Source organism: Schistocerca nitens, chromosome 2 (assembly GCF_023898315.1).
Source record: "Schistocerca nitens isolate TAMUIC-IGC-003100 chromosome 2, iqSchNite1.1, whole genome shotgun sequence".
Classification (NCBI taxonomy): domain Eukaryota; kingdom Metazoa; phylum Arthropoda; class Insecta; order Orthoptera; family Acrididae; genus Schistocerca; species Schistocerca nitens.
In genome coordinates this window covers 606,508,864-606,535,245 of record NC_064615.1, presented here as the reverse complement: position 1 = coordinate 606,535,245, position 26,382 = coordinate 606,508,864, and the positions used below count along the sequence as shown (strand labels likewise).

Below are 26,382 nucleotides of genomic sequence, written 5' to 3'. Positions count from 1 at the left end.
ACACAACCTACGCTATTATGAAGCCACCACCAGCTTGCAAAGTACCTTGTTGATAACTTGTTTTCATGGCGTCGTGTGGTCTGCACCATACTCGAAGCCTACCATTAGTTCTTACCAACTGAAATCTGGACTCAACTGACTGGGGCACGGTTCCTCAGTAGTCTAAGGCTAAACAGATATGGTCACAGAAAAAGCACTCACGTGGGTCATGTGCCCCACATCACGTTTCGCCGCACTGTTCTTATGGATACGTCGGTTGTACGTCCTATATTGATTTCTGCAGTGTTGCTTCTCTGTTGTTGTTGTGGTCTTCAGTCCTGAGACTGGTTTGATGCAGCTCTCCATGCTACTCTATCCTGTGCAAGCTTCTTCATCTCCCAGTACCTACTGCAACCTACATCCTTCTGAATCTGCTTAGTGTATTCACCTCTTGGTCTCCCTCTACGATTTTTACCCTCCACGCTGCCCTCCAATGCTAAATTTGTGATCCCTTGATGCCTCAAAACATGTCCTACCAACCGATCCCTTCTTCTAGACAAGTTGTGCCACAAACGTCTCTTCTCCCTAATCCTATTCAATACCTCCTCATTAGTTACGTGATCTACCCACCTTATCTTCAGCATTCTTCTGTAGCACCACATTTCGAAAGCTTCTACTCTCTTCTTGTCCATACTAGTTATCGTCCATGTTTCACTTCCATACATGGCTACACTCCATACAAATACTTTCAGAAACGACTTCCTGACACTTAAATCTATACTCGATGTTAACAAATTTCTCTTCTTCAGAAACGATTTCCTTGCCATTGCCAGTCTACATTTTATATCCTCTCTACTTCGACCATCATCAGTTATTTTACTCCCTAAATAGCAAAACTCCTTTACTACTTTGAGTGTCTCATTTCCTAATCTAATTCCCTCAGCATCACCCGATTTAATTTGACTACATTCCGTTATCCACGTTTTGCTTTTGTTGATGTTCATCTTATATCCTCCTTTCAAGACACTGTCCATTCCATTCAACTGCTCTTCCAAGTCCTTTGCTGTCTCTGACAGAATAACAATGTCATCGGCGAACCTCAAAGTTTTTACTTCTTCTCCATGAATTTTAATACCTACTCCGATTTTTCCTTTTGTTTCCTTTACTGCTTGCTCAATATACACATTGAATAACATCGGGGAGAGGCTACAACCCTGTCTCACTCCCTTCCCAACCGCTGCTTCCCTTTCATATCTCTCGACTCTTATAACTGCCATCTGGTTTCTGTACAAATTGTAAATAGCCTTTCGCTCCTTGTATTTTACCCCTGCCACCTTTAGAATGTGAAAGAGAGTATTCCAGTCAACATTGTCCAAAGCTTTCTCTAAGTCTACAAATGCTAGAAACGTAGGTTTGCCTTTTCTTAATCTTTCTTCTAAGATAAGTCGTAAGGTTAGTATTGTCTCACGTGTTCCGCTTCTCTGTTAGCACTGATAAATCTACGCAGACGCCGCTGCTCTCGGTCGTTAAATGAAGGCCGCCGACTACTGCGTTGTGCTAGTGAGAACCAATGCCTGAAATTTGGAATTCTCGGCACATCCTTGACAATTTAGATCTAGAAATATTGGATTTCGTAAGATTTCCGAAACGGAATGTCCCATACGTCTAGCTCCAACAATTATACTGCGTCCAAGGTCTGTTAATGGCCGTCGTGCTGCCATAATCACGCCGAACAACTTTTTGCATGACTCACTTAAGCACAAATGACAGCTGCGCCATTGCATTGCACATTTATATATTGTGTAAGGGATAATACCGCCTCCTGTATAGGTGCACATCGCTATTTCATGACTTTCGTCTCGTCAGAGAATGATGGCAAGCAGAGCCTCTCCACGGTGGTGCGTTTCATCTCGTCCAAGCTATCGTGTGCTCACGTGTGGATCCATTGCAGTAGAAGCGAGAGCAGCAGTTTCGGGTGATACGTCTGTGCGAGTTCTACGATGATTGCGTTGAATTGGGTTAAGACTTTCTTTTCCTGAAGATTCAAAACTAGACATCCGGCGGGGAGGCGATTTCTTGACATTATATCGCTCTTCGTAGAGTCCACTGACTGAGAAACCATACACCTACCTTCAACCTCAAAAGTAATGATGATGCCTTTTTTAATATCAACGACAGCCTTTACTGTACGCAACATACTGTTCAAAGGCCCTCCAGGACTGTGTTGCATATAACCGTATTGTAACTCAGAAAAGGTTATTGCGATTACTTTTCCATAGTAGCATTTCTGTTTTCTTTTCGTGTACTACATCGTACTCACACATAACTTGAACTGAATGCACAGTTGATCGGTATGTATTTTCCTTGCGGTTCCATTTGCTTCCTGTTAACTCTAATAAGTGAACGAGTTACATCACCCCAGAGTAGCCGCACCGAATGCTAGTACAAGAGAGTCAGAGCGTTCTCTAATACGCCATTACTAATTCAAGTTTATGTGAATGGTACACTATTGTACATTTTTAAGATGGTCCTTAGAAGAGCAAGTTGACTACCGACTAGAATATACAGAATGCCATTTAACTGAAGCCTACTGTTGTTGATATCTCCGTAACAAACAAATGCGATTATGCTCGCTCATCTGCCTCCTAGTTAACCAACATTTCCTTGATGCATTTTAAATTTTGCTTCAGATCAACACTTAGATCAAGGTAAACTATCGTAGAAGTGGGTTTGGTTCGGTAATTTTGCAGTGCGTTTTACCCCCTATCAAGAGAATGAATGCGTTAGCAAAATTAGTGTGTTGTTATTTCAAAATAAACAAATTTTATGGTGAATAAAATGATCAGCGTTCTCGTCTAGTATCTTTGACCACCCAAGTTTGCTCATCAGGATCTATACAGTCAAAGAATGTTGAATTACAGTTCACCGAAAACAACTGGAAGCTCACAGGCAGTTTAAACGGAGAAAAAATAGCGTATGACTCAAAGACAAGGTCTTTCGAGGGGCAGCAAAAGTTTGAATGAAGGAAGGACGGGGAAGGAAACTTACAATGACGTCACAAAGGAAACTAAGCTGCATTTGCCACAAGCGATTTTGGGAGAACGATAGAAAACCTAAATCTGGATGAGAACTTGAACAACCACCCCTGACCGAACGTGTGTCGCGTGTTTCTCACCACCGTGCGACCACGCTACGTGGAGAGAATTGCTTCGTCTTCGAAGAAGAAGCCTAAATCCTTCCACTGGTGTTCGAGAATCTCACCATGGAAGGTATTATCGCGTAATAATAGCGGCCCTCCACCGACGATCAAATGGAAATGGAAGACAAGACATTTGAATCAGATGACCTCTTTTAATAAAGGATCTCTCTGAAGCTCTTATCATTTAACTCCTGTAATTCATTATTTTTTAAAAATAAGTGTCTCCTGGTGGAAGAGTCTTACATTGGTACTTAACTTTCTATGCATATTAACACATTTCTTACGAAAACATGCTTTCATATGTAATACTTCGCTCCCAGGCACTCAGGCAAGAGGGCCCACTTGGGCTACACATGGATATTCGACTTTTTCGAGAACTAGACATTTTAACTGGAGTGTTCACTTTGCTCTGAAACCGTTATCCGATTTAAAGACTGACTAACGGCAGAGGGCCACCACTGAGCCTAAAACGCCTTGGGATATTTGAGCAAAGCACAGGCACTCCCATTAGAAACAAGCGGTTTTGTCATTAGGTTGTAGCTTCGTTGATGGCTCATGAACCCCGATAAATAAATGGTGTTCGGTTTGCTAGCAATACGTGGCAGGCACTGGGAACTGGGACAAATTAAAACAACAACAACAAAAAATGAGAGTGATGTGGCAGTTTCCTTGTTACTTCCAAGCTGCCACGCAGGGACTTTCCGACTCACAAGAGAGACGATACTATGGGAAATGGACATACATCAAAAACTGAAAGCAAGAACAGTCTCAAATGGAGATGGAGTAGAGCATACAGTCAGTGAGGTAGCAGATAGTCAGTGAGTGAAGACAGTGGCAGACCAATGAGTGATAGGAAGATTCAGATAAGTCTGAGATGAAGTGATATGTGTGCTCCTTTGCATAAAACTTTCTAACTTGGTCTAATGGAGACATATCAGCCTATTGTAGATTCAGTTTGCAGACTTTGAGTCAGATCCTTCAATTCAGTCCGACGTATATCATCACTTCGTTAGATATTCATTTTTAATTCCACTTTTAATCGGTTATGTTACGGTCTTAGGCTTCAATATTTAAGCATCTGACGGTGTATACGTCGTATGACCACATTGTTCAAATACACACATCAAAAAATGTTTTGCATCACCTCGGTTCCCAGAGTTCCTGAACTTTTTGTTGCTCATGAAAACCACACATTGCATGATGTACGATCATACAACGAGATCTTCAGAGTTGGTGGTCCAGATTGCTGTACCCACCTATACCTCTAGTTCCCAGTAGCACGTCCTCATGCTTTGATCCATGCATGTATTGGTCATAGCATACTATCCACAAGTTCATCAAGGCACTTTTGGTCCAGATTGTCCCACTCCTCAATGGCGATTCGACGTAGATCCCTTAGAGTGGTTGGTGGGTCGCGTCGTCCATAAACAGCCCTTTTCAGTCTATCCCAGGTATATTCGATAGGGTTCATGTCTGGAGAACATGCTGGCCACTCTACTCGAGCGACTTCGGTATCCTGAAGGAAGTCATTCACAAGATGTGGAAGCGCGAATTGTTGTCCATGAAGACGAATGCCTCGCCAATATGCTGCCGATATGGTTGCACTATCCGTCGGAGGATGGTATTCACGTACCGTACAGTCGTTACTGCGCCTTCCATGACCACCAGCGGCGTACGTCAGCCCCACAAAATGCCACTCCAAAACAGCAGGGAAGCTCCACCTTGCCGGCCGGAGTGGTCGTGCGGTTGTAGGCGCTGCAGTCTGGAACCAAGCGACCGCTTCGGTCGCAGGTTCAAATCCTGCCTCGGGCTTGGATGTTTGTGATGTCCTTAGGTTAGTTAGGTTTAATTAGTTCTAAGTTCTAGGCGACTGATGACCTCAGAAGTTAAGTCGCATAGTGCTCAGAACCATTTGAGCCAAGCTCCACCTTGCTGCATTCGCTGGACAGTGTGTCTAAGGCGTTGAGCCTGACCGGGTTGTCTCCGAACACGGCTCCGACGATTGTCTGGTTGAAGGCATATGCGACACTCATCGGTGAAGAGAACGTGATGCCAATCCTGAGCAGTCCATTCGGAATGTTGTTGAGCCCATCTGTATGGTGTCATGGTTGCAAAGCTTGACCTCGCCATAAACGTCGGGAGTGAAGTTGCGGATCATGGAGCCTATTGCGCATAGTTTGAGTCCTAACACGACGTCCGGTGGCTGCACGAAAAGCATTATTCGAAATGGTGGCGTTGCTGTCAGGGTTGCTCCGAGCCATAATCCGTAGGTATCGGTCATCCACTGCAGTAGTAGCCCTTGAGCGGCCAGAGCGAGACAAGTCATCGACATACGGTTCCTGTCTGTATGTATCTCCTCCATATCCGAAGAAAATCGCTTTGGTTCACTCCGAGATGCCTGGACACTTCCCTTGTTGAGAGCCCTTCCTGGCACAAAGTAACAATGTGGACGTAATCGAACCGAGTTATCCACCGTCTAAGCATGGTTGAACTACGGACAACAGGAGCCGTGTACCTCCTTCCTGGTGGTACGACTATAAGTGATCGGTTGTCGGACCCCCTCCGTCTAATAGGCGCTGCTCACGCATGGTTGTTTACATCTTTGGGCGTGTTTTGTGACATCTCTGAACAATCAAATGGACTGTGTCTGTGATACAGAATCGACAGTCAAATTCTGTCTTCAGGAGTTCTGGGAACCAGGATGACGCAAAACTTTTTTTGATGCGTGTATTTACTTTCAGTTCACTTACACGAAGTATTCTTCCAATTTATTTTCTGTTCTTCATTCATCGTTTACTTCCTGATGAGGTTTCTAGCTTTCCAATTAGTTAAAAGATCATTACAGTTAGTCACTTCTTTGTCTTTGCTACTCCAATAAGATTCTAACATATTTGAGCGCCCCAATTCGTCTTGGCGTTCTCACCCTACTAAAAACATGTTTTGTACTATAGTAGTTGGCAAACCCGGCACTGCCTGGATATTCATTTGGCAGTTTGCTACTAGAAAAGAAAACAGATGTTTCTAGTGTAACATCCCGAACAGTTAGTTCACACCGCGCGCATCAAATTCTCTTGTCTACAGCACGATGTTGTAAACGTCTCCATAGTAACGTCTTTTCATAGCGTTATAGAAGATGATTTTTTTCGCATATAGCCGTTTGCGTTTCACAGTTGAAAACTGTCCAAAGCGATGCCAGGTGTCGTGGATTTCCGTAAGCTGACTCAACAATAGGAGTACCTTAGTAGTAAAGAATAACTGTATTGAAACTTTTTCCGCTTATCAGTTTTTATGGCGTCATATCTCTTGTAACATGTGTCGTAGAATTCAGCGGCATATCTGCATACTGTCTGAGAAATATGTTGCGAATAGAGTTAGTAGCAAAGAAATAATAAATTTAAATGTCATGCACACTAGGGTAGGTTTTGACGCATCTCATTGTTTATGTCGTCATATCCCCTAAACTATAATAGGTAGGTGGTTCTTACCTCGACAGAGATTGTTACCTGCCAGTAAGGGAAATGTGTACCACTTTTGTTTCAAATCGGTCCACTGGTTGTGGAGGAGATATGGGAAACACAAGCGCGCGCACACAGTTATACATGCACCCCCGCGCCCCCCCCCCCCCCCCCCACACAAACATTCCCATTTTTATAATATCTATGGATTCACATTATTTAGCTCCTAAAATCACTGTTCTTTGCAACTATGAATTTGTGTTCTAAACGAAAATATTTTTTCTACTCACAACAGACTACTTGGCGCTTCCCCTTCTATTTTCTCTAAAATCATCGGCCTGTGCAAAGACAATCCACACATTCATATCTCGAAGTCTGCTGTATCTGCAAAGTTTATAAAAAGAGGATTTCGTCATTGATTTATACCCTGGGGTGGCTGTGACGTCTTTCCTATCAGCGAAGGACAAAAGCCGTATTGGACGGAGCGAGCCAAGAGAGAGAGGGTAGAGAGACAGAGTGTGAGGGTGAGGGTGGAGAGAGAGAGAGAGAGAGAGAGAGAGAGATAGAAAGTGAGGTGAGGGAGGGAGACTAGATATTATCCTGCATTCAGAGCGTTCGCTGTCCGCTAATTAGTAGGCGGAAGCAGTGCGTGCCGGGTGGCGGGCTTTACGCGGAATGGCCATTTGGGCTGGCTGGTAACGCCGGTGGCCGGAGCTCGGGGCTCGCAACGCCGAGAGTGGAGAGCAGCCCGGTCCCGCACACATAAAGCAGCACCCCGACCCCTCCCCCATGCACTCACCCCCACCGTAGCTCAGTCGGCCGCCCCGTGTTCCGCTCCCCCGTCCAGGTCCCCTAGCACCGGCGATAAAGCTGTCTGCCCGTTTATGCAGACACCCCGTCGAGAAACGGCGCACCCACACGGTCCCTCTCTGGAAAAACGTCGCCACGGATCCCAAAACTCCCGTCCGCGAGGACGTCTTCCCCCAATGCAACCCTGAAGGCCTTCCTACGAGTCCCGGGTCAGCGTCGAATTGCTAGCCGTAAAACAGTATTACACCGAATATCGTATTCCCCTTCCCTTTTTTCTTCCGCTTGTATCGGCAAGCAGGCAGTCGTGAGGTACACCGGACGTGCTTTTCATGCCTTGTCAAGCATGTGATTCGTGTCATCCTATCTTTTCCGCTGTGTTACCCCGAAGACATTCGCGCAACATTTTCGTACGAGCCACGGTGGACAATTTTGTTTGGCGTAAAACGTGAGCGAGCTTAATGTCTTCAATGTTTCCGGTATTGCCGTGCCTGGGTTGTTCAGAAGTACGATGCAGTGTTCCCTCGGACATTCGTGCATATCCGAAGGGAACACTACATACACAGACAATACAATAACGTACTTACCCGACGACACCGGGCAAGTGACTTTCAAAATGGTTCAAATGGCTCTGAGCACTAAGGGACTTAACATCTCAGGTCATCAGTCCCCTAGAACTTAGAACTACTTAAACCTAACTAACCTAAGGACATCACGCACATCCATGCCCGAGGCAGGATTCGAACCTGCAACCGTAGCAATTGCGCGGTTCCAGAATGAAGCGCCTAGAACCGCTCGGCCACACCGGCCGGCAAGTGACTTTCAATAAAAATGTCTCCCCTGTAATGGAACATACACAATGGATATACGAGTACAGGTTGTAGACACGTAGTTGACGACATATAGATGCTTGGGTCAGGCCATGAAGCGTGCTCCGACAGCCTAATGGGAAGGTGAGCGCTTGCAGTAAGCGGGAAATCCGGGTTCTTATCATTCGATAATACGACTCATGGTTGTCTATATTCGCAACTGCGAATGTATTTCATGTCTTCCATGAGCTGCTGACTGCTGTACTCGGGTGCTCAATTTTTCGCAGATATCAACTTTCCTTATGCCGAACACGAAATCATGCCGAAAAACGATTTGGCAAACTGTACTCGTAATCCTTACGCAGTTAACCGTCATTTCAGGCATTTAAGACTAACGATTATCCGCTAATACACTCAATTTCTGACTCATAATTTCTAATCTGTACCTGCTGAATGGAATAGTAGGTCTTATGAGCACGTACTATCGATTGAGTATAAAATGCAGAATGAAGAAAGTAGTGGGGAGTAGCAGAAACGGGATTGCCAATTAATTTAATACCAAAATTGGGAACCACGAAAATGACAAGGCGACGGATTTCGGTTACCTTGGAAGCAATGATCCACATGACAGCCTAAACTAAGAGACATTACAACAGACTTGCACAGACTAACAAGGGAAAGGTCCATTCCGACATGTTCAAACCTACCCTGAAATTTTTCACACAGGAACAATACAAAGTAATAAATCATGTGTCAAAATTTTAGCTGCTAATGGCCACTCTAAGTATTTTCCCAAAGAAATGTTGAAGTTACTCGCTTTTACTGCACAAACAACCGCCTATAACAGCGATGTGTACAGGCCTTCCTGCATAGCTCACTACTTGGCGAATATGCAGACGAACGCGTCACAGGAGGACGTAGCGCCAATTGGCCCGAAGTCGAAAGTGCACACATGCAAATTTTAGGCACTTAAACCATACCAAAAATACTTCAAACCATTAATAACTCTAAGGTAATATCAACATCTAAACTGATGCGCTTGTAGTTGTTACACAAGTGACTGAGAGAAGAAAGAAAATTAAGGCTGTCAACCGGGATTTTAATTTGTTGACATTAAATATCTTAACAATTTCTTTAGCAGAGTCCTTAAAATTTTTGGATAATGTTTATTTTGCTAAAAATGAAAAACTCCCTTGTTTATTCCCTGCACTCGTCACAAAAATTCAAAATATCTATTGGTTGACGAAAACAAACCTTTTTTTTTTTTACACCAGGCACATCGGATAAAACAAAAATTAATGCCCTCCGGCACTTCACAGTAGTTACTAGTTTTATTTTGACAGAACTAGAATGGAACAAGAAATAGTCATTGCCACTGTTCTCCATATTGTGCTGCGTACCATGTATACTTGACCTCTTAAACTGTGGTGGTGCAAACTGAGAATGCAGAAATGACTGACATTTAACAATACTGTTCCGCTGATAAACCTGAAATGAGCTAACGGATATTATATTGTCAGACAGTTTTCTAAAAAATGACTTATTTTATCTAGATGCTGAATCACAATATTAGTTCCGGGTGGAATTCGAATAATATTGTCTTCTCGTCGTCATCTTAAAGATGTGTCGTGATGTCTAAGCCAAGAATCCAACAAAAGCAACGAATTATTTTCTCCAGATGATAAGAAAAAGATTGAAAATGATATTCTCCCATTTTTTTCAGATTTTACTACGTCGATTACAAGATTCATCCAAGTAAACAGTCCATTCCTTAAATTTTTGGCCCTATTTATCCGTGATGTTCACGAAGAGAGATATAAAGCTGCGGAAATAGTAACCCACTGATACTTACCCACTTGCATTCTTTTATAAGAATGTATCACAGCATTCATCGACCGAAACTGTCTTTTTTTCGCTCGAAATGATAAACTGAAGTTTGCACGATACGTGACCATTTGACCTTATTCTCAACATTTAAGGAGATACAAAGAACCATTGTCTTCACGTCAACTACGAATTTCTCTGTAATGACATCTATTCTACACGTTTATTTGAGGCGAACTTCGCAATTTTGTGACTTCTTTTTCTGCATAATTTCCAGAAACTGTTTAAACCAGGTCAAAGAAGCCTGGAAATTAGTAATGTTTCTGTCAACTGCAAATCAGAGCGCCCAGTCAAGTGGCTCTCCCTTGGTAACGGTGCATTGATTTTTACGGGCAGTTCTGAATCTTTCAAATACTTTTTTCTTCACGCCTTTTAGAGTTTCATTTTGGCGCATATGTTACCCTTCATGTACAGCATTCTTCCATTTACACAATTCATATTCAGATTTTACTAAACGAAACTGGCTTTTCACACTGCTTAACTTTAAGCGGTTTCTCCCTCCTCCAATGAACCCAATCATTTACAGCCTTTTGTTTTTCACTGAAATCTATTAATGTACACGTTTTCTTGGGTTAGAAGGTACTCTATTTTTGTTCTGGACTTTAATTAGAAATCGTCATTCGAATAATGATTCTCGGAATCAAGCGAATTATTTCCTTTTTCTCTAATTTTTACACACTTTCTAACGAAATGTGTGAATTATTCTAATGAATGTCCAAGAAATTAGATAAATAATAACATAGGTCTTCAAGAGAAGTAGATTATTTCAGTTTCATATCACGTTCTTCTTATTTTAAGTTTAATTGGATACGGTATTATTATGAAACTCCGGAGCCTCCACAAACACAGGTGTTGCTAGCAAGCATATGTGAACGAAACACAAATAAAGTAATTAAGTTTTATCTCCATTGTTAACACTTAACGATACCTGAAAGGCAACTGCTAATTATAATGGATTTTAATGAGTTGTAAATTAAAGGGAATAGTAATTATGAGCAACTGTGTAAGAATATCTATCCACAGAAACTGAAATTCGCTTTACAAATTATGATCATATTGTGCCATGCTATCTGTTAACTGATCTGCTGTTAGCCAAGGATACACGTTTCTCCAGCTCCATGACGAGTTCCGAATTTCGAAAATTTCTATATTTTTTTAAAGTACTTGTAGTGTGCCTTTGCAACTACAATTTTGATGTTGTTTCTTTCGGTGTATTCTTGTTGTATGAAAAGCTTCAGGGCACGTGTCGACATGTCAGAATGGACAGTTCCCTTGTCAGAGGATATATCTCCCCATAGCCGGCCAAAATAAGAATATATTATCAAACATCGTTCTTAATTTGAGGAAGAAATTTCTGGGAATTTACGTTTTCGGTTCAATATAGTAAGGCAGTGAATCATGGAGTGTGGAGAAAATCGGAACTGAAGAAAATTGAAGCGTTTGAGATGTCGCACCATACATGGATATAGAAAATTATGTGAACCTAAAAGATAAGGCATGAGGAAATTCTCAATCGAATTGGTGAGGAGAGGAACGTGTATAAAACCTTAATAAGAGTGGCCGAGCGGTTCTAGGCACTTGAGTCTGGAACCGCGCGACCGTTACGGTCGCAGGTTCGAATCCTGCCAGGGGCATGGATGTGTGTGATGTCCTTAGGTTAGTTAGGTTTAAGTAGTTCTAAGTTCTAGGGGACTGATGACCTTAGATGTTAAGTCCCATAGTGCTCAGAGCCATTTGAACCATTTATTAATAAGAAGAAGGGTCAGAATGATGGGACTTAACGCAACAAGGAATAACTTCCTATTTCCATGGCACTTGAGGAAACTGTAGAGGATGAAAACTATGTGGAAGAAAGAGATTGGGAGACATCCAACAAGTAATTGTGGACCTTGAGTACAAGTGTTAATCTGACATGAAGACATAAGCAGAAGAGAGAAATTCGTGGCGGGCCACATCATATTAGGTGGATGACGACAAGGAAGCTCCGTGATCCAGTGATTGTGATTCCACCAACTCCAAATGATTCAGTTGACGCAGTGGTTAGCACCGCACTCGCATTCATATCCCAGTCAGGCTCTCCTTATGGGGGGGGGGGGTTATTCAGCTGCCCCTACTGCCGTAGTTTTATCCATTTCACAACGTTTTGGCTAACCTTCATGTTCTCTCGTTCGCTAAGCACAAACGGTCCTACAGGAAAAAAGGAACTGGAGCTTTTTGTAGGATATTTAATGTAGTTCAAGTTTGCAGAGGGGTAAATCTTTTCCGGAGAGTTTTCGAGTTATTCAAGAAAAAGGGCAACCGGACTCCCACATTCAGCTCCAATCGGTCACTCTTTTTAGTTTGTTTTTCATGGCACCTTAGCCTACACACCACTGTACAAATATTTGCGAATGCATGAATTATTTCCCACATTCGACCTTCTTTGGCCTTCACTGACTGGCGTTATTAAGCCACCAGCTTAGAAGAGTACTTAAAAATTGTAAAATTGACGTTTGTGAAAATTTTATGTAACGCTTTTGTAAATTTTAACAGCATAAAATAATCACATAGGTGTATTTGTCAGGCCTCCTGACTACAATACCAATGTGCTTGAAAGGCTAATTCGAATTGTCAACGTAATTGGCTTTAGCGCAACGTTCAGAAAAGTGCTTTTTCGTTCATTAATCTATAACTTTTAAATTGATAATAATTGATCAAGGGAACACCGACAACCGAGCAACATATTTACAGAATAAAAGTCTACTTCAGTTGCCGGTCATTCGTTGATTTATTCCAGGAAGGGTTTCGAAGCATAATGCTTCATCTTCAGGTGCGAACAAATAATTATGGGAACATGAACGTGTTGCGGTCAGGCCAGTCAGTCATGCGGGATTTCACCCACGTCAAACACACGTTTAGGAGCGTAAGACCAGCAACCAAAACGCCCGCCTGGACAGCACGACACGGAAGTGTCACGACAGTGTTCATAGCAAATGCAAGAGCAGATGTTTAGATACGTCTGGCATACATTGTTGAGCCTGAAGACTCTTTAGCAGAGAACACCTACGTGTTTTAATGGTGGACCAAAGAGTTCATTAAAACCTGACCCTGGACCAGTGGAAACGCGTCGCTGGTCGGACGAATACGATTGTTATTACACCACGTCGATGTTGGTGTCCTACTGCTTTAGAAATCCATCACGAGGATGGCGGGGGAAAATGCGCAAGTAAATCCACGGAATCGAAGGCTTTATGACAGCTATTGACTGCGTGAACATTAGTACTGGCCACCGCATTCTTTGATGCCAGATGCCATTCCTGAAGGCAATGGCATATTCCAGTAGGAAGACTGTCCGAAGGCAGAATCATACCACCATTGATTGATATCACGTTGATGTCATCGCCAACAAAACTGCCTGATGCAAACTCGGTGGAACATATCTGGGTCGCTATCGGCTGCCTGCTCCACGTCCACAGCCCACGAATTTAAGGGAACTGCGTGACCCGTCTGCCATAGATGGCTGGTGCCACATACTTCCGCCGGCATGATCTATAAAGATAAAGTCTCAAAAATCAAGAATTATTCTTCCTATAACCGTAATAATTTCAACAATAGGATTGATTTCAACATCAACCTGAGTGTTTCAAATCCATGCCACTCAGAATGACTGGTGCATTACGTTCCAAAGGTGTACAAAGACGCTGTTACGCAGGTGGTCATAATGTTTTGGATTTTGGCATAACTTAAGGACAAAAATTACTTATGCATAATCTATCACTGCCAACAGCTAGATGAATCTTGGGCCATACATAGAAAGAACTAGTGCACTATGCACAGCAGGTAACTAAGAGAAACACGCCGTGTTAGAAAAGAAATGCCAATTTCATTTAAAGAGTTTCGATCAATTTTGACAAACTTCCGCGGTGAATGCGGAACACTCGCTGGTCAACATTATTGTGAGACTGTACTCTTTACCCATGTGTGGCTTTCCAGGGTTGCATTCTGCCCTGACTTCATTTTTACGGATGACAATGCGTGACCGCATCGAAGAGTGCAGGTGGAGGTTCTCCAGGAATGAGAGGGTACTCCTCGAATGGAATAGCCTGCTAGTATCCCTGACTTAAGTCGCATGGTGCAAGAGTGAGATGCATTGAGAAGACGTATTGCAGCACGTTCACATAGATCAGCAACCATACAGAAGTTGTCATCCTTGCTGGTGGAGGGATGGAATGCCCTACCACAGAATCTGCTTACTAGCTTTGTGTGCAGCGTGGGAGCTGGGAGCATGTTACGGAACATGTGGTTATCACACACCATATTAAGAACAGGACTGTTCTCCAACATCAACTAAAACGACAGGCAGGAGGAATATACGGACAGAAGAAGAATTTGCCATTTTTTATCAGTAGCTCGTGAGAATATGCTGAAGACTATTACACAGAGCAGAGTTGACTGTGAGAGCAATCTTAAGACCAGCATTGGAGCACATTTCAAAGCATGCGCTGCCATTCGTATTGGTCACACACCGTTTTAAGAATGACGTCCCGCTCTTTATAACGTGCAAGGGACCATCATTAATCGCAGTTTTAAGTATAATTAGTGTTGTTTGAATAAATGTGTCATTTCTGTTCATGTGACGTGTAATCGTTTCAGTTAATTTCTGCCCTATACTGTAGTAGTTCTTTCTACATATGGTCCTAGTTTCATCGAGCTATGATACTTGGCACTGGCACATCACGCGAGCGTTACTTTTGTCCTTGATTTCTGAACACTAGATATAGTTAGTGTCACAAATAATTTCAGCACTTCATATATTTGTGAACTGAAACAAAGTGTGATAAATGCAGTTAGTCATGGACGCACCTATTTCAGGGCCTCACACAACTAGAAGGAATGCACGATCCCTTCAAATAGACAGACCATTTTCAACACAGTCACTTTTGTTTAATGGCACATGTACGTTTTTTCTACCGAACTGAAAACTAGACGTCCAATTAGCGTCGTCCAGCTTCGTATCACTGCTCAGTCGCTATACCCTATGAAATGCGTAGACTTTAAAATAATGGAAATTGTGCCACAGTTTCTGCCGTAATGCGGGTTGCCTGCACTGTCCTGAATCCTCCGGTAGGCATCCCTTCAAAATGGTTCAAATGGCTCCAAGCACTATGGGACTTAACATCTGAGGTCATCAGTCCCGTAGTCTTAGAACCACTTAAACCTAACTAACCTGAGGACATCACACACATCCATACCAGAGGTAGGATTCGAACGTGCGACCGTAGCAGCAGCGCGATTCCGGACAGAAGCGCCTAGAACCACTCGGTCATAGAGGTCGGCCAGGCATCCCTTGCTCTGAGCATTATGGCAACTGTGGAACTGTTGCTGTCCTTCAAAGCCTACGTATTTCAGAAGGTAAGAGATTTCGAACAGTGAAAACAAATCTGCCGGCACTAATTGTATTTCTAGTTTTCATTTGTGTAGAAAAACATTCATGCGCCCTTCAAAAACAGTAATTTTGTGTTGAAAGTTTATGGATGGTGCATCCTTCCTTATTGTGTGAGCCCCTCATATAGGTGCATTCCTGGTCAACTGCAGTTAACACATTTTCTTTCGTTTTGGAAATATTCGTGCTTGCAGAGTTTGGTGGGACACGGTATATGGACAGGGTGTTCGAAAATTACAGATACAAAATTCTAGGACTTGTAGAGAAGAGTAACAACCAATATTTTGAATAGTAACCATATCCAGAAACGTATCGTTTCCATTCCACCGTAGCTTCAGTTCAGATGTTTAACTCGTACACTTTTGGTTGAGGAATTGAATTAGGTATGACGCTGTACGATTATTAGGTAACAATTCGAACGGAAACTTAACAGAAGTTCCATTTATCACTTAAGCACATTTGTTTGTATTAAAACTTAAACATAACGTGTTTACATTACTCTAAAACAAAACAAAAAAAAAACTGGCATGCTGTACGTACAGAACAGTACTGATGCATTACAACAGCGGCTAGATGTGGCGACCAGCAACGTCGTTGCAGACATTGCACCTACGAATCATTTTCTTGTATACTTTCTTCGTCCCTTCTGGTGCCACTTCCAGTTTTAGCGCAGCGGCTAAAACTCGTGCCAGCAGATCTTCCTCTGACTTTACAGGAATCTCGTACCATGGCAGGCGTTACGTGACATCAGGTGACCGTCTGAGGTTGTTAACGTCATCCTGTGGGCCCTGTTGCATATCAGTAGAACCAACTCTGGGACTTTTCTCTTTCCCTCAGCAGACATAGACATGTTACACACGAATTAAAATTTTAGAAATTTGTGATAAGTTGCAACGTGACGAAACTGCTGAGGTCATTGACCCCTAGGCTTACACACTACTTAATTGCCTTAAACTAACTTACCCTAAGAACAACGGGGCTGGTCCCGGCGGAGGTTCGAGTCATCCCTCGGGCATGGGTGTGTGTGTTTGTCCTTAGGATAATTTAGGTTTAGTAATGTGTAAGCCTAGGGAATGATGACCTTAGCAGTTAAGTCCCATAAGATTTCACACACATTTGAACATTTTTAAGAACAACACACCCACCCATGCCCGAAGGAGGACTCGAACCTCAGACGGGGGAGCCGCGCGAACCGCGGCAAGACGCCCAAGACCGCACGGCTACCCCGTGCGATTGCTTATAGAACGGTACATTTCCGGACATGGGTTCCTATTCAGATGTTATGTACTCAGTTCCCTCCACAAGTCCTAGAAGTTTCCAACGGAGATTTCCGAACACTGAACTCTCCTGGAACATTCATATATTTTGCGGATATGGAAATTTGTATTGACGTGCGGCTATCACAGAATGGATTGGTAGTTACAGGCTCGTACTGTAAGCCAATAAAAAGGTTTGAATAATACCTGGAAATTTCAGTGATATCTGTTGCAGGATTCAAATGCGAGTCGTTTACGAGGTGTATTTTTAAGCGCTTCCTCGCCGATCCTTGCCTGCGCTGTACAACCTGCGTAGTTGCTACGTGCATTGTTATGTTTCCTTACAGTGTGTTTGTGTGTTCCTTGAGTGCATTCCAACTTGCGAGTCAGTTAGTGTCTGACAGCCCAAGCAATAGTTCGTGAGTGGACGATCGGATTTGTTGTTGTTGTGGTCTTCAGTCCTGAGACTGGTTTGATGCAGCTCTCCATGCTACTCTATCCTGTGCAAGCTTCTTCATCTCCCAGTACCTACTGCAACCAACATCCTTCTGAATCTGCTTAGTGTATTCATCTCTTGGTCTCCCTCTACGATTTTTACCCTCCACGCTGCCCTCCAATACTAAATTGGTGATCCCTTGATGCCTCAACACATGTCCTACCAACTGATCCCTTCTTTTAGTCAAGTTGTGCCACAAACTTCCCTTCTCCCCAATACTATTCAATACATCATCATTAGTTATGTGATCGACCCATCTATTCTTCAGCATTATTCTGTAGCACCACATTTCAAAATCTTCTATTCTCTCCTTGTCCAAACTATTTATCGTCCATGTTTCACTTACATACATGGCTACAAACCATACAAATACTTTCAGAAGTGACTTACTGACACTTAAATCTATACTCGATGTTAACAAATTTCTCTTCTTCAGAAACGCTTTCCTTGCCATTGCCAGTCTACATTTTATATCCTCTCTATGTCGACCATCATCAGTTATTTTACTCCCCAAATAGCAAAATTCCTTTACTACTTTAAGTGTCTCATTTCCTAATCTAATTCCCTCAGCATCACCCGACTTAATTCGACTACATTCCATTATCCTTGTTTTGTTTTTGTTGATGTTCATCTTATACCCTCCTCTCAAGACACTATCCATTCCATTCAACTGCTCTTCCAAGTCCTTTGCTGTCTCTGACAGAATTACAATGTCATCGGCGAACCTCAAAGTTTGTATTTCTTCTCCATCGATTTTAATACCTACTCCGAATTTTTCGGATTTACCAATGGAGAAATAGCCGACATGCTCATGGTTTATGGAGGATCTAGCAAGAATGCAGTTCGTTCTGATACGATGTATGCTGAAAGATATCCCAAAATACGTCAACCACCCAGGCAATTATTCATCAACCTCTTCAACAAGTTATGTGGAAGTGGAAGTGTAACACCAAGACAACGTAACAGAAGAGAGTGACGACAGAAGAGGGGGAGATTAACGTTTTTGCTGGTATTGCACTTTATCAACAAGTTAGCTTCCGTGCAATCGCACAAGGAAGTGGCATGAGTCAGGCAAGTGTCTTATGCATTCTCCATCGACACATGTTCGGTCCCTAGCACGTCTCTCTCCATCGAGAGCTGTATGGAAACTATTACGAGGAATGTATTAACTTCTTCTGGACATGAACATTACGGCTGGACACTCGAGCTGTATCATGTACCTTGTTCGTGGATGTAATCACATTTACCAATCATACACCACTTGTCTGTTGAGTATTTCCGTTGACTTTCTCTGGTGGAACGTCAGAGTCTATGGAGAGTAAGCGTGTGGTGTATAATAGTGAAATATCACGTCATAGGCCCGTTTTTCATGGACGGAAGACTGAACGCACACTAGTATTACAGCCTCACAATATTCCATCTTCCACGGATGCTATAAGACGTTCCTCTGTAGACTAGGAAGAAATCTGTGGTACCACAACGATCGTTGTCTAGCCCAAAGTGCAAGAAGTGCTAAAGCATGGTTTCCCGAATTGTTTCAAAGTCTTCGATTGGACATAGAGGACCTACACCTTGGCTGGCTGGATTTTATGCCCGTACATCTTTTACTGTGCAAAAAGCTATAAGGACATAACAGCTACACCCGATGATATCCAACGACATATTACAGCAGCCCTCTCGGACATTTCTGATGACATGCAAGCATGTGTGAAGGAGTCATTCCACACCAGACTGGAAGCGTGTATTGGCGATGCCGGTGGCCATTCTGAGCACAACCTGTGATGATCAGTCGTCTCGTTACTCAAAATAATTGACGTAGCTGGTGCATGCAGTTGAGCTGTTACTTAGTGTGCGATACCACAGATATTGGAGAAGTGTCGACGTGGGAACTTTTCAAAATACGGTATCTCGTAAACGACCCGCATTAGAATCTTGGAACAAACTCCACTGACATTCTAAATTACCCTACTTTTCAGCTGTTAGTGTCAATATGCAATTTTCCATTTTCTATATATATATATATATATATATATATATATATATATATATATATATATATATATATATATATATATATACAGAGTGTTACAAAAAGGTACGGCCAAACATTCAGGAAACATTCCTCACACACAAAGAAAGAAAATATGTTTTGTGGACATGTCTCCGGAAACGCTTACTTTCCATGTTAGAGCTCATTTTATTACTTCTCTTCAACTCACATTAATCATGGAATGGAAACACACAGCAACAGAACGTACCAGCGTGACTTCAAACACTTTGTTACAGGAAATGTTCAAAATGTCCTCCGTTAGCGAGGATACATGCATCCACGCTCCGTCGCATGGAATCCCTGATGCAGCCCTGGAGAATGGCTTATTGTATCACAGCCGTCCACAATACGAGCACGAAGAGTCTCTACATTTGGTACCGGGGTTGCGTAGACAAGAGCTTTCAAATGCCCCCATAAATGAAAGTCGAGAGGGTTGAGGTCAGGAGAGCGTGGAGGCCATGGAATTGGTCCGCCTCTACCAATCCATCGGTCACCGAATCTGCTGTTGAGAAGCATACGAACACTTCGACTGAAATGTGCAAGAGCTCCATCGTGCATGAACCACATGTTGTGTCGTACTTGGAAAGGCGCATGTTCTAGTCGAACATGATAACGTGCTCCATTGAGCGTAGGTTGAAGAACATGGGGCCCAATCAAGACATCACCAACAATGGTTCAAATGGCTCTGAGCACTATGGGACTCAACTCCTGTGGTTATAAGTCCCCTAGAACTTAGAACTACTTAAACCTAACTAACCTAAGGACAGCACATAACACCCAGCCATCACGAGGCAGAGAAAATCCCTGACCCCGCCGGGAATCGAACCCGGGAACCCGGGCGTGGGAAGCGAGACATCACCAACAATGCCTGCCCAAATTTTCAAATAGTTCAAATGGCTCTGAGCACTATGGGACTTAACATCTAAGGTCATCAGTCCCCTAGAACTTAGAACTACTTAAACCTAACTAACCTAAGGACATCACACACATCCATGCCGAGGCAGGATACTAACCTGCGACCGTAGCAGTCCTGCGGTTCCGGACTGCAGCGCCTAGAACCGCACGGCCACCGCGGACGGCGCCCAAATGTTCACAGAAAATCTGTGCTGATGACGTGATTGCACAATTGCGTGCGAATTCTCGTCAGCCCACACAAGTTGATTGTGAAAATTTACAATTTGATCACGTTGGAATGACGAAACTAAAATGAGCTCTAACATGGAAATTAAGCGTTTCCGGACACATGTCGATATAACATCTTTTCTTTATTTGTGTGTGAGGAATGTTTCCTGAAAGTTTGGCCGTACCTTTCTGTAACACCCTATATATATATATATATATATATATATATATATATATATATATATATATATATATAGGGTGTTTCAAAAATGACCGGTATATTTGAAACGGCAATAAAAACTAAACGAGCAGCGATAGAAATACACCGTTTGTTGCAATATGCTTGGGACAACAGTACATTTTCAGGCGGACAAACTTTCGAAATTATAGTAGTTACAATTTTCAACAACAGATGGCGCTGCAAGTGATGTGAAAGATATAGAAGACAACGCAGTCTGTGGGTGCGCCACTCTGTACGTCGTCTTTCTGCTGTAAGCGTGTGCTGTTCACAACGTGCAAGTGTGCTGTGGACAACATGGTTTATTCCTTAGAACAGAGGATTTTTCTGGTGTTGGAATTCCACCGCCTAGAACACAGTGTTGTTGCAACAAGACGAAGTTTTCAACGGAGGTTTAATGTAACCAAAGGACCGAAAAGCGATACAATAAAGGATCTGTTTGCAACATTTCAACGGACTGGGAACGTGACGGATGAATGTGCTGGAAAGGTCGGGCGACCGTGTACGGCAACCACAGAGGGCAACGCGCAGCTAGTGCAGCAGGTGTTCCAACAGCGGCCTCGGGTTTCCGTTCGCCGTGTTGCAGCTGCGGTCCAAATGATGCCAACGTCCACGTATCGTCTCATGCGCCAGAGTTTACACCTCTATCCATACAAAATTCAAACGCGGCAACCCCTCAGCGCCGCTACCATTGCTGCACGAGATACATTCGCTAACGATATAGTACACAGGATTGATGACGGGCAGATGATGTGGGCAGCATTTGGTTTACTGACGAAGCTTATTTTTACCTGGACGGCTTCGTCAATAAACAGAACTGGCGCATATGGGGAACCGAAAAGCCCCATGTTGCAGTCCCATCGTCCCTGCATCCTCAAAAAGTACTGGTCTGGGCCGCCATTTCTTCCAAAGGAATCATTGGCCCATTTTTCAGATCCGAAACGATTACTGCATCACGCTATCTGGACATTCTTCGTGAATTTGTGGCGGTACAAACTGCCTTAGACGACACTGCGAACACCTCGTGGTTTATGCAAGATGGTGCCCGGCCACATCGCACGGCCGACGTCTTTAATTTCCTGAATGAATATTTCGATGATCGTGTGATTGCTTTGGGCTATCCGAAACATACAGGAGGCGGCGTGGATTGGCCTCCCTATTCGCCAGACATGAACCCCTGTGACTTCTTTCTGTGGGGACACGTGAAAGACCAGGTGTACCGCCAGAATCCAGAAACAATTGAACAGCTGAAGCAGTACATCTCATCTGCATGTGAAGCCATTCCGCCAGACACGTTGTCAAAGGTTTCGGGTAATTTCATTCATAGACTACGCCATATTATTGCTACGCATGGTGGATATGTGGAAAATATCGTACTGTAGAATTTCCCAGACCGCAGCGCCATCTGTTGTTGACAATTGTAACTACTGTAATTTCGAAAGTTTGTCTGCCTGAAAATGTACTGTTGTCCCAAGCATATTGCAACAAACGGTGTATTTCTATCGCTGCTCGTTTAGTTTGTATTGCCGTTTCAAATATACCGGTCATTTTTGAAACACCATATATATATATATATATATATATATATATATGTGTGTGTGTGTGTAACTAACCTAAGGACATCACACACATCCATGCCCGAGGCAGGATTCGAACCTGCGACCGTAGCAGTCCTGCGGTTCCGGACTGCAGCGCCTAGAACCGCACGGCCACCGCGGACGGCGCCCAAATATATACATATGTGTGTGTGTGTGTGTGTGTGTGGGTGGGTGGGGGGGGGGGGCCAGAGGGTTCAAAATGCTTGTGTTCAACAGTAAGAGGTCAGTCATGGGAAACACGTTTCATTTTTCGTCGATGTTTCCTGGCGAAGTTAGGACTCTATAATGATTGATAATGCACCTGAGAGGCGTGAGGAAGTAAGAACTCTGTGGCGTTCATGTGCAGTGTGTCTTGCCTATAAGCCAAACACATTTCGTTGAAGTTGGTAGACCAATTTTGTAAAATATCTTTCCCTTTCTTAGAGAGACAGTAATTTTTAAGGTTTTCTTGTTGAAAGTCACTCTGTCAATTTATTGAGATAGGCAGATTAGGTGCAGCACACTGGTAAGTAGACTCCGCAGAATCGATGCAGTCGCGTCGTTCCAGGGAATGCGAATTCAATAAAACGGCACCTGGCGTCACTGGGAAACGTCAGCGAACATTTAGTCCCAACAAAATGTTGTTTCTCAAACAGCTTACCATAGATCTGTGATGCAGTTGTTTAAATAAATTGAAGCTGTACAGCAGTTTTAACATAAAAGAAAGTAATTAAGTAGCTCGTTTTACTATACATTGTAGGACGCCATTTTTGTAGACATGTGCTACTCAGTATGCCTTTTTCAGTAATGCTGCACAATTTGGCCAGCGTGGAAGCTGGTAGTGATGAGAGACCTAGTATTTAAACGTTTTGTTCCACTTTGGTTACCGCACGACGATGTTATCCATCTCTGTTGGCAACAGTCGATTTAGTCACGGTGTTCCACTTGGGTAAGGCTCTTGGAAATGGTCTTGCCTTAGTGACTGCCACGGAGAGGAGTTATCCTTCACTGTTGTCCAAATTTCATTTGGACATGGTGTTCCAACTAGGTAGCACTTTTGTGAATGGTCTCCTATTGCTTGTTGCTGCAGCGTCGGACCCAGCAGAGGAGGATTCGCTGGGCGGCTCGACGCCGGCCCCGGGCAGTGCTGGCGGCGTGGCGCCGTCGCGGGGGTCGCTGGAGCGCCAGCTGGAGGTGCCCCTGGGCAGTACGGTGACGCTGCAGTGCCCGGGCGGCGGCGCCTCCTGCTGGAGCCGCCTGGGCAGCCCTCCAGAGCCTGTGGGCGCGGGGCCGGACCTCACCATCGAGCGCGTGCTGTACCAGGAGGCGGGCGCCTACCGCTGCGAGCCCGCCTTGCACGACGCCAGTCACCTCACCGTCAACCTGTCCGTCAGGGGTGAGTGCAGCGGCCAGCACTGCGACCAACACCCTCCCGACCGAGCGAGGTGGCGCAGTGGTTAGCATACTGGACTCGCATTCGAGAGGACGAAGGTTCAAACCCGCGTCCGGTCATCTCGATTTGAGTTTTCCTCGGTTGCCCTAAATTACTTCAGGCAAATACTGTGATGGTTCCTTTGAAAAGGACATGGCCGACATCCTTCCCCGTCCCTCGCTAATCCGCTGGGACCGATGACCTCGCTGTTTGTTCCCCTCCCTCAAATCAACCAACCAACCCTCTACAGCTCAGGAGCCATCTTCACTGCTCTCACTTCAACTTATGACTATTTCAGAAGACTGATTTGTACATGGCCACAAGTGTTCTAAGATACTTCAAATTTTCTTAGTCTGATGCACACAACATGTTCTTGAAATTTACCGTCAGATGACCTCCTTAAACAAACACTCTAGGTGCAGCACCTCTCGAGTGTTTTAGCTGGTCTGACTGTTTCAAATCTCCCGTACCCCTCTCGTACTTGACATTCAAAACCCTAACTCCACAGGTGGACAATTACATATGGAGTCTAGACTCCGATGGTATTAAACAAAATTAATGTTTATTACTTTCACACGCCATTATACAGGGCGCTTCAAAGTACTAGCGACGTATGTCTGGGTGTGTCACACCGCGTCATGGGGGACATCTTTTGTTAGAGACGAAATGTTCGCCAAAGCTTCCCGCCAACCTAGGTGTCATTTAAGGGGAGTTGTAACGCCCTATTCTGACAATGTTAAACTTAGTGGCTTGACTTCCCTGTATTTCAAGAACCACTGTGGTCATTGGCATGAAACTTTTACAGGACATTAAACCGTACGTTCTGAGTCTAGTGAACTACAATAACTGCATTTCTGCCACTGCTTTCGGAAATACAATTTTTAACTATACGGTTAAAATTTTGTGTACTTTTTTGTACGTTATCCTAAATAATTTTAATTATACTTAACATTATGTTCTTCTTTCAGGATATGTATGTTCTTACTCCCTGAAAACTTGAATACTCTACTCGAAGTGGTTTATGAAATTTAGGGAAAAATGCAACAGAAAATCTAAATTTTCAGGAATGGCTTCTATAGTTTCAAAAGGCTGTAACTCACTTAATATATGCTTAATTTTTTATTTTTAGTCACTCAGGAGCACCCTGCACCATGCTGTATATCATCCTCTTGATCTTTCTCCAAGTTTTTTTTTCTTTTCTTCTTTCTGTACTCCTTAGTGGCCAACTACTGTGCATACTCTGCTTTATCCATGCGAACCTGGCCCATCTGTTCAAGTTCTCTGATGCAGTTTGCTCCAGGATTAATTCCCGTATGCTGTAGCACTTTCATCCTACCAATGTTGCCAACATCACTGACACCCCCCCTCCCCCTCCCGCCCCCTCCCACTTTAGTATCTTCATTCAAACAAAAACATTTTTTGGTAAGCGAGTCCATATAAGATTTTTGAACGACTCACTGGGATTTTGAGTCTAACCGTGCAGACACCTCTTCGGTAATTCATGGTTTGCCTGGTCTCTGTAAATAGGTTTTATGATATCCATGACTGCTGCTGGAATGGAAAGTTTGAAAGTTTGTGGCTGTATGAACTGTTTGAGTACTGGGCATTGCGGTAATTGCACCATGAATTAGGTCTAGGAGGGCAAAGGTGGCGTATTGGTTTTTCGTCAGTTGACAGACTGTGGAAGAAGGCAGCCCATACGACCTGCTTCATTTTCAACAAATCCTCACTATTATTTCTAATAGGTATCCCATAATACTGCTGTAGTTCATCAATCATTTTGTCTGTCAGCCTGCCTCTTATGGTTTTACCATCAGAAAGTTTCTTGGCTCTCAAACTTTTTTTCAACTTTCTCAACCTGGTGCCCATCCTCTTCTGGACATGACCAACACATCCCAGTTTTGTGATAATCTTCTCATCATAAGGCTGAGCGGCTACTACACTGTTACATGCTTTTGAGTCTCCATCACCTGAGAACTTAGTATAACACACTCCACTTTCGTTCACAGATAGACTAAAAACTTCAATAGCTGCAGAGGCCTCCATACCACCACTTGTTCCTTCATAATTTCTGTCACAGATATGCCCATCTTCATTCCCTGATTTACACTTATAACAATGTCTGGTAAAAATCTGGATATCTATCAACTTTCCAGTATCCACACTGGTCACCGTAGCAACAGAATTCTTAGAACTGTAGCCGCGCTCCTGCCAAGTGCCATCAAAAGTTACTGGTATGTCAGTCATACCATCATTTATTTCAACAGCTTCGTTTCCAGCACCCTTCATTGACTTACATGCAACAGATTCCACAGCAGCGCCAATAAATCCTGCATACTTGTCGATTTTACAGGGTGGGCGTGGCATATTCACTACGGCATACGTTGTTCCTGCTGTCCTCTGCGTGCCCTTTGCCAATAGCTCTCAATCGATAAAACCACCTAACATTTACTTCAAAATAATTATCTTTACACTTACCAGAATTCGAAAATGAATGAGTATATTTACAAATGACACAATAAATGATATGTTTTCTGGCTAATCCATTTGATACCTCACTGTCTTCATGTAAACAAATTAGCCCTCCACATATTTTACAATACACACATTCACCTAATACCCTTGTTAGATGTGTAAATCTATCAGAACATAACCT

The 26,382-nt window shown here is 43.3% G+C and overlaps 1 protein-coding gene across 1 annotated transcript in view; it reads left to right on the top strand.

Moving 5' to 3' along the window:
• LOC126235191 (hemicentin-2-like) overlaps positions 1 to 26,382 on the top strand; it is a 534,119-nt gene that overhangs the window by 222,412 nt on the left and 285,325 nt on the right. Inside the window, exon 4 of the mRNA XM_049943921.1 lies at positions 23,385 to 23,690. Coding sequence (XP_049799878.1) covers positions 23,385 to 23,690 — 306 coding nt within the window. The remainder of the gene's footprint in view (positions 1 to 23,384; positions 23,691 to 26,382) is intronic.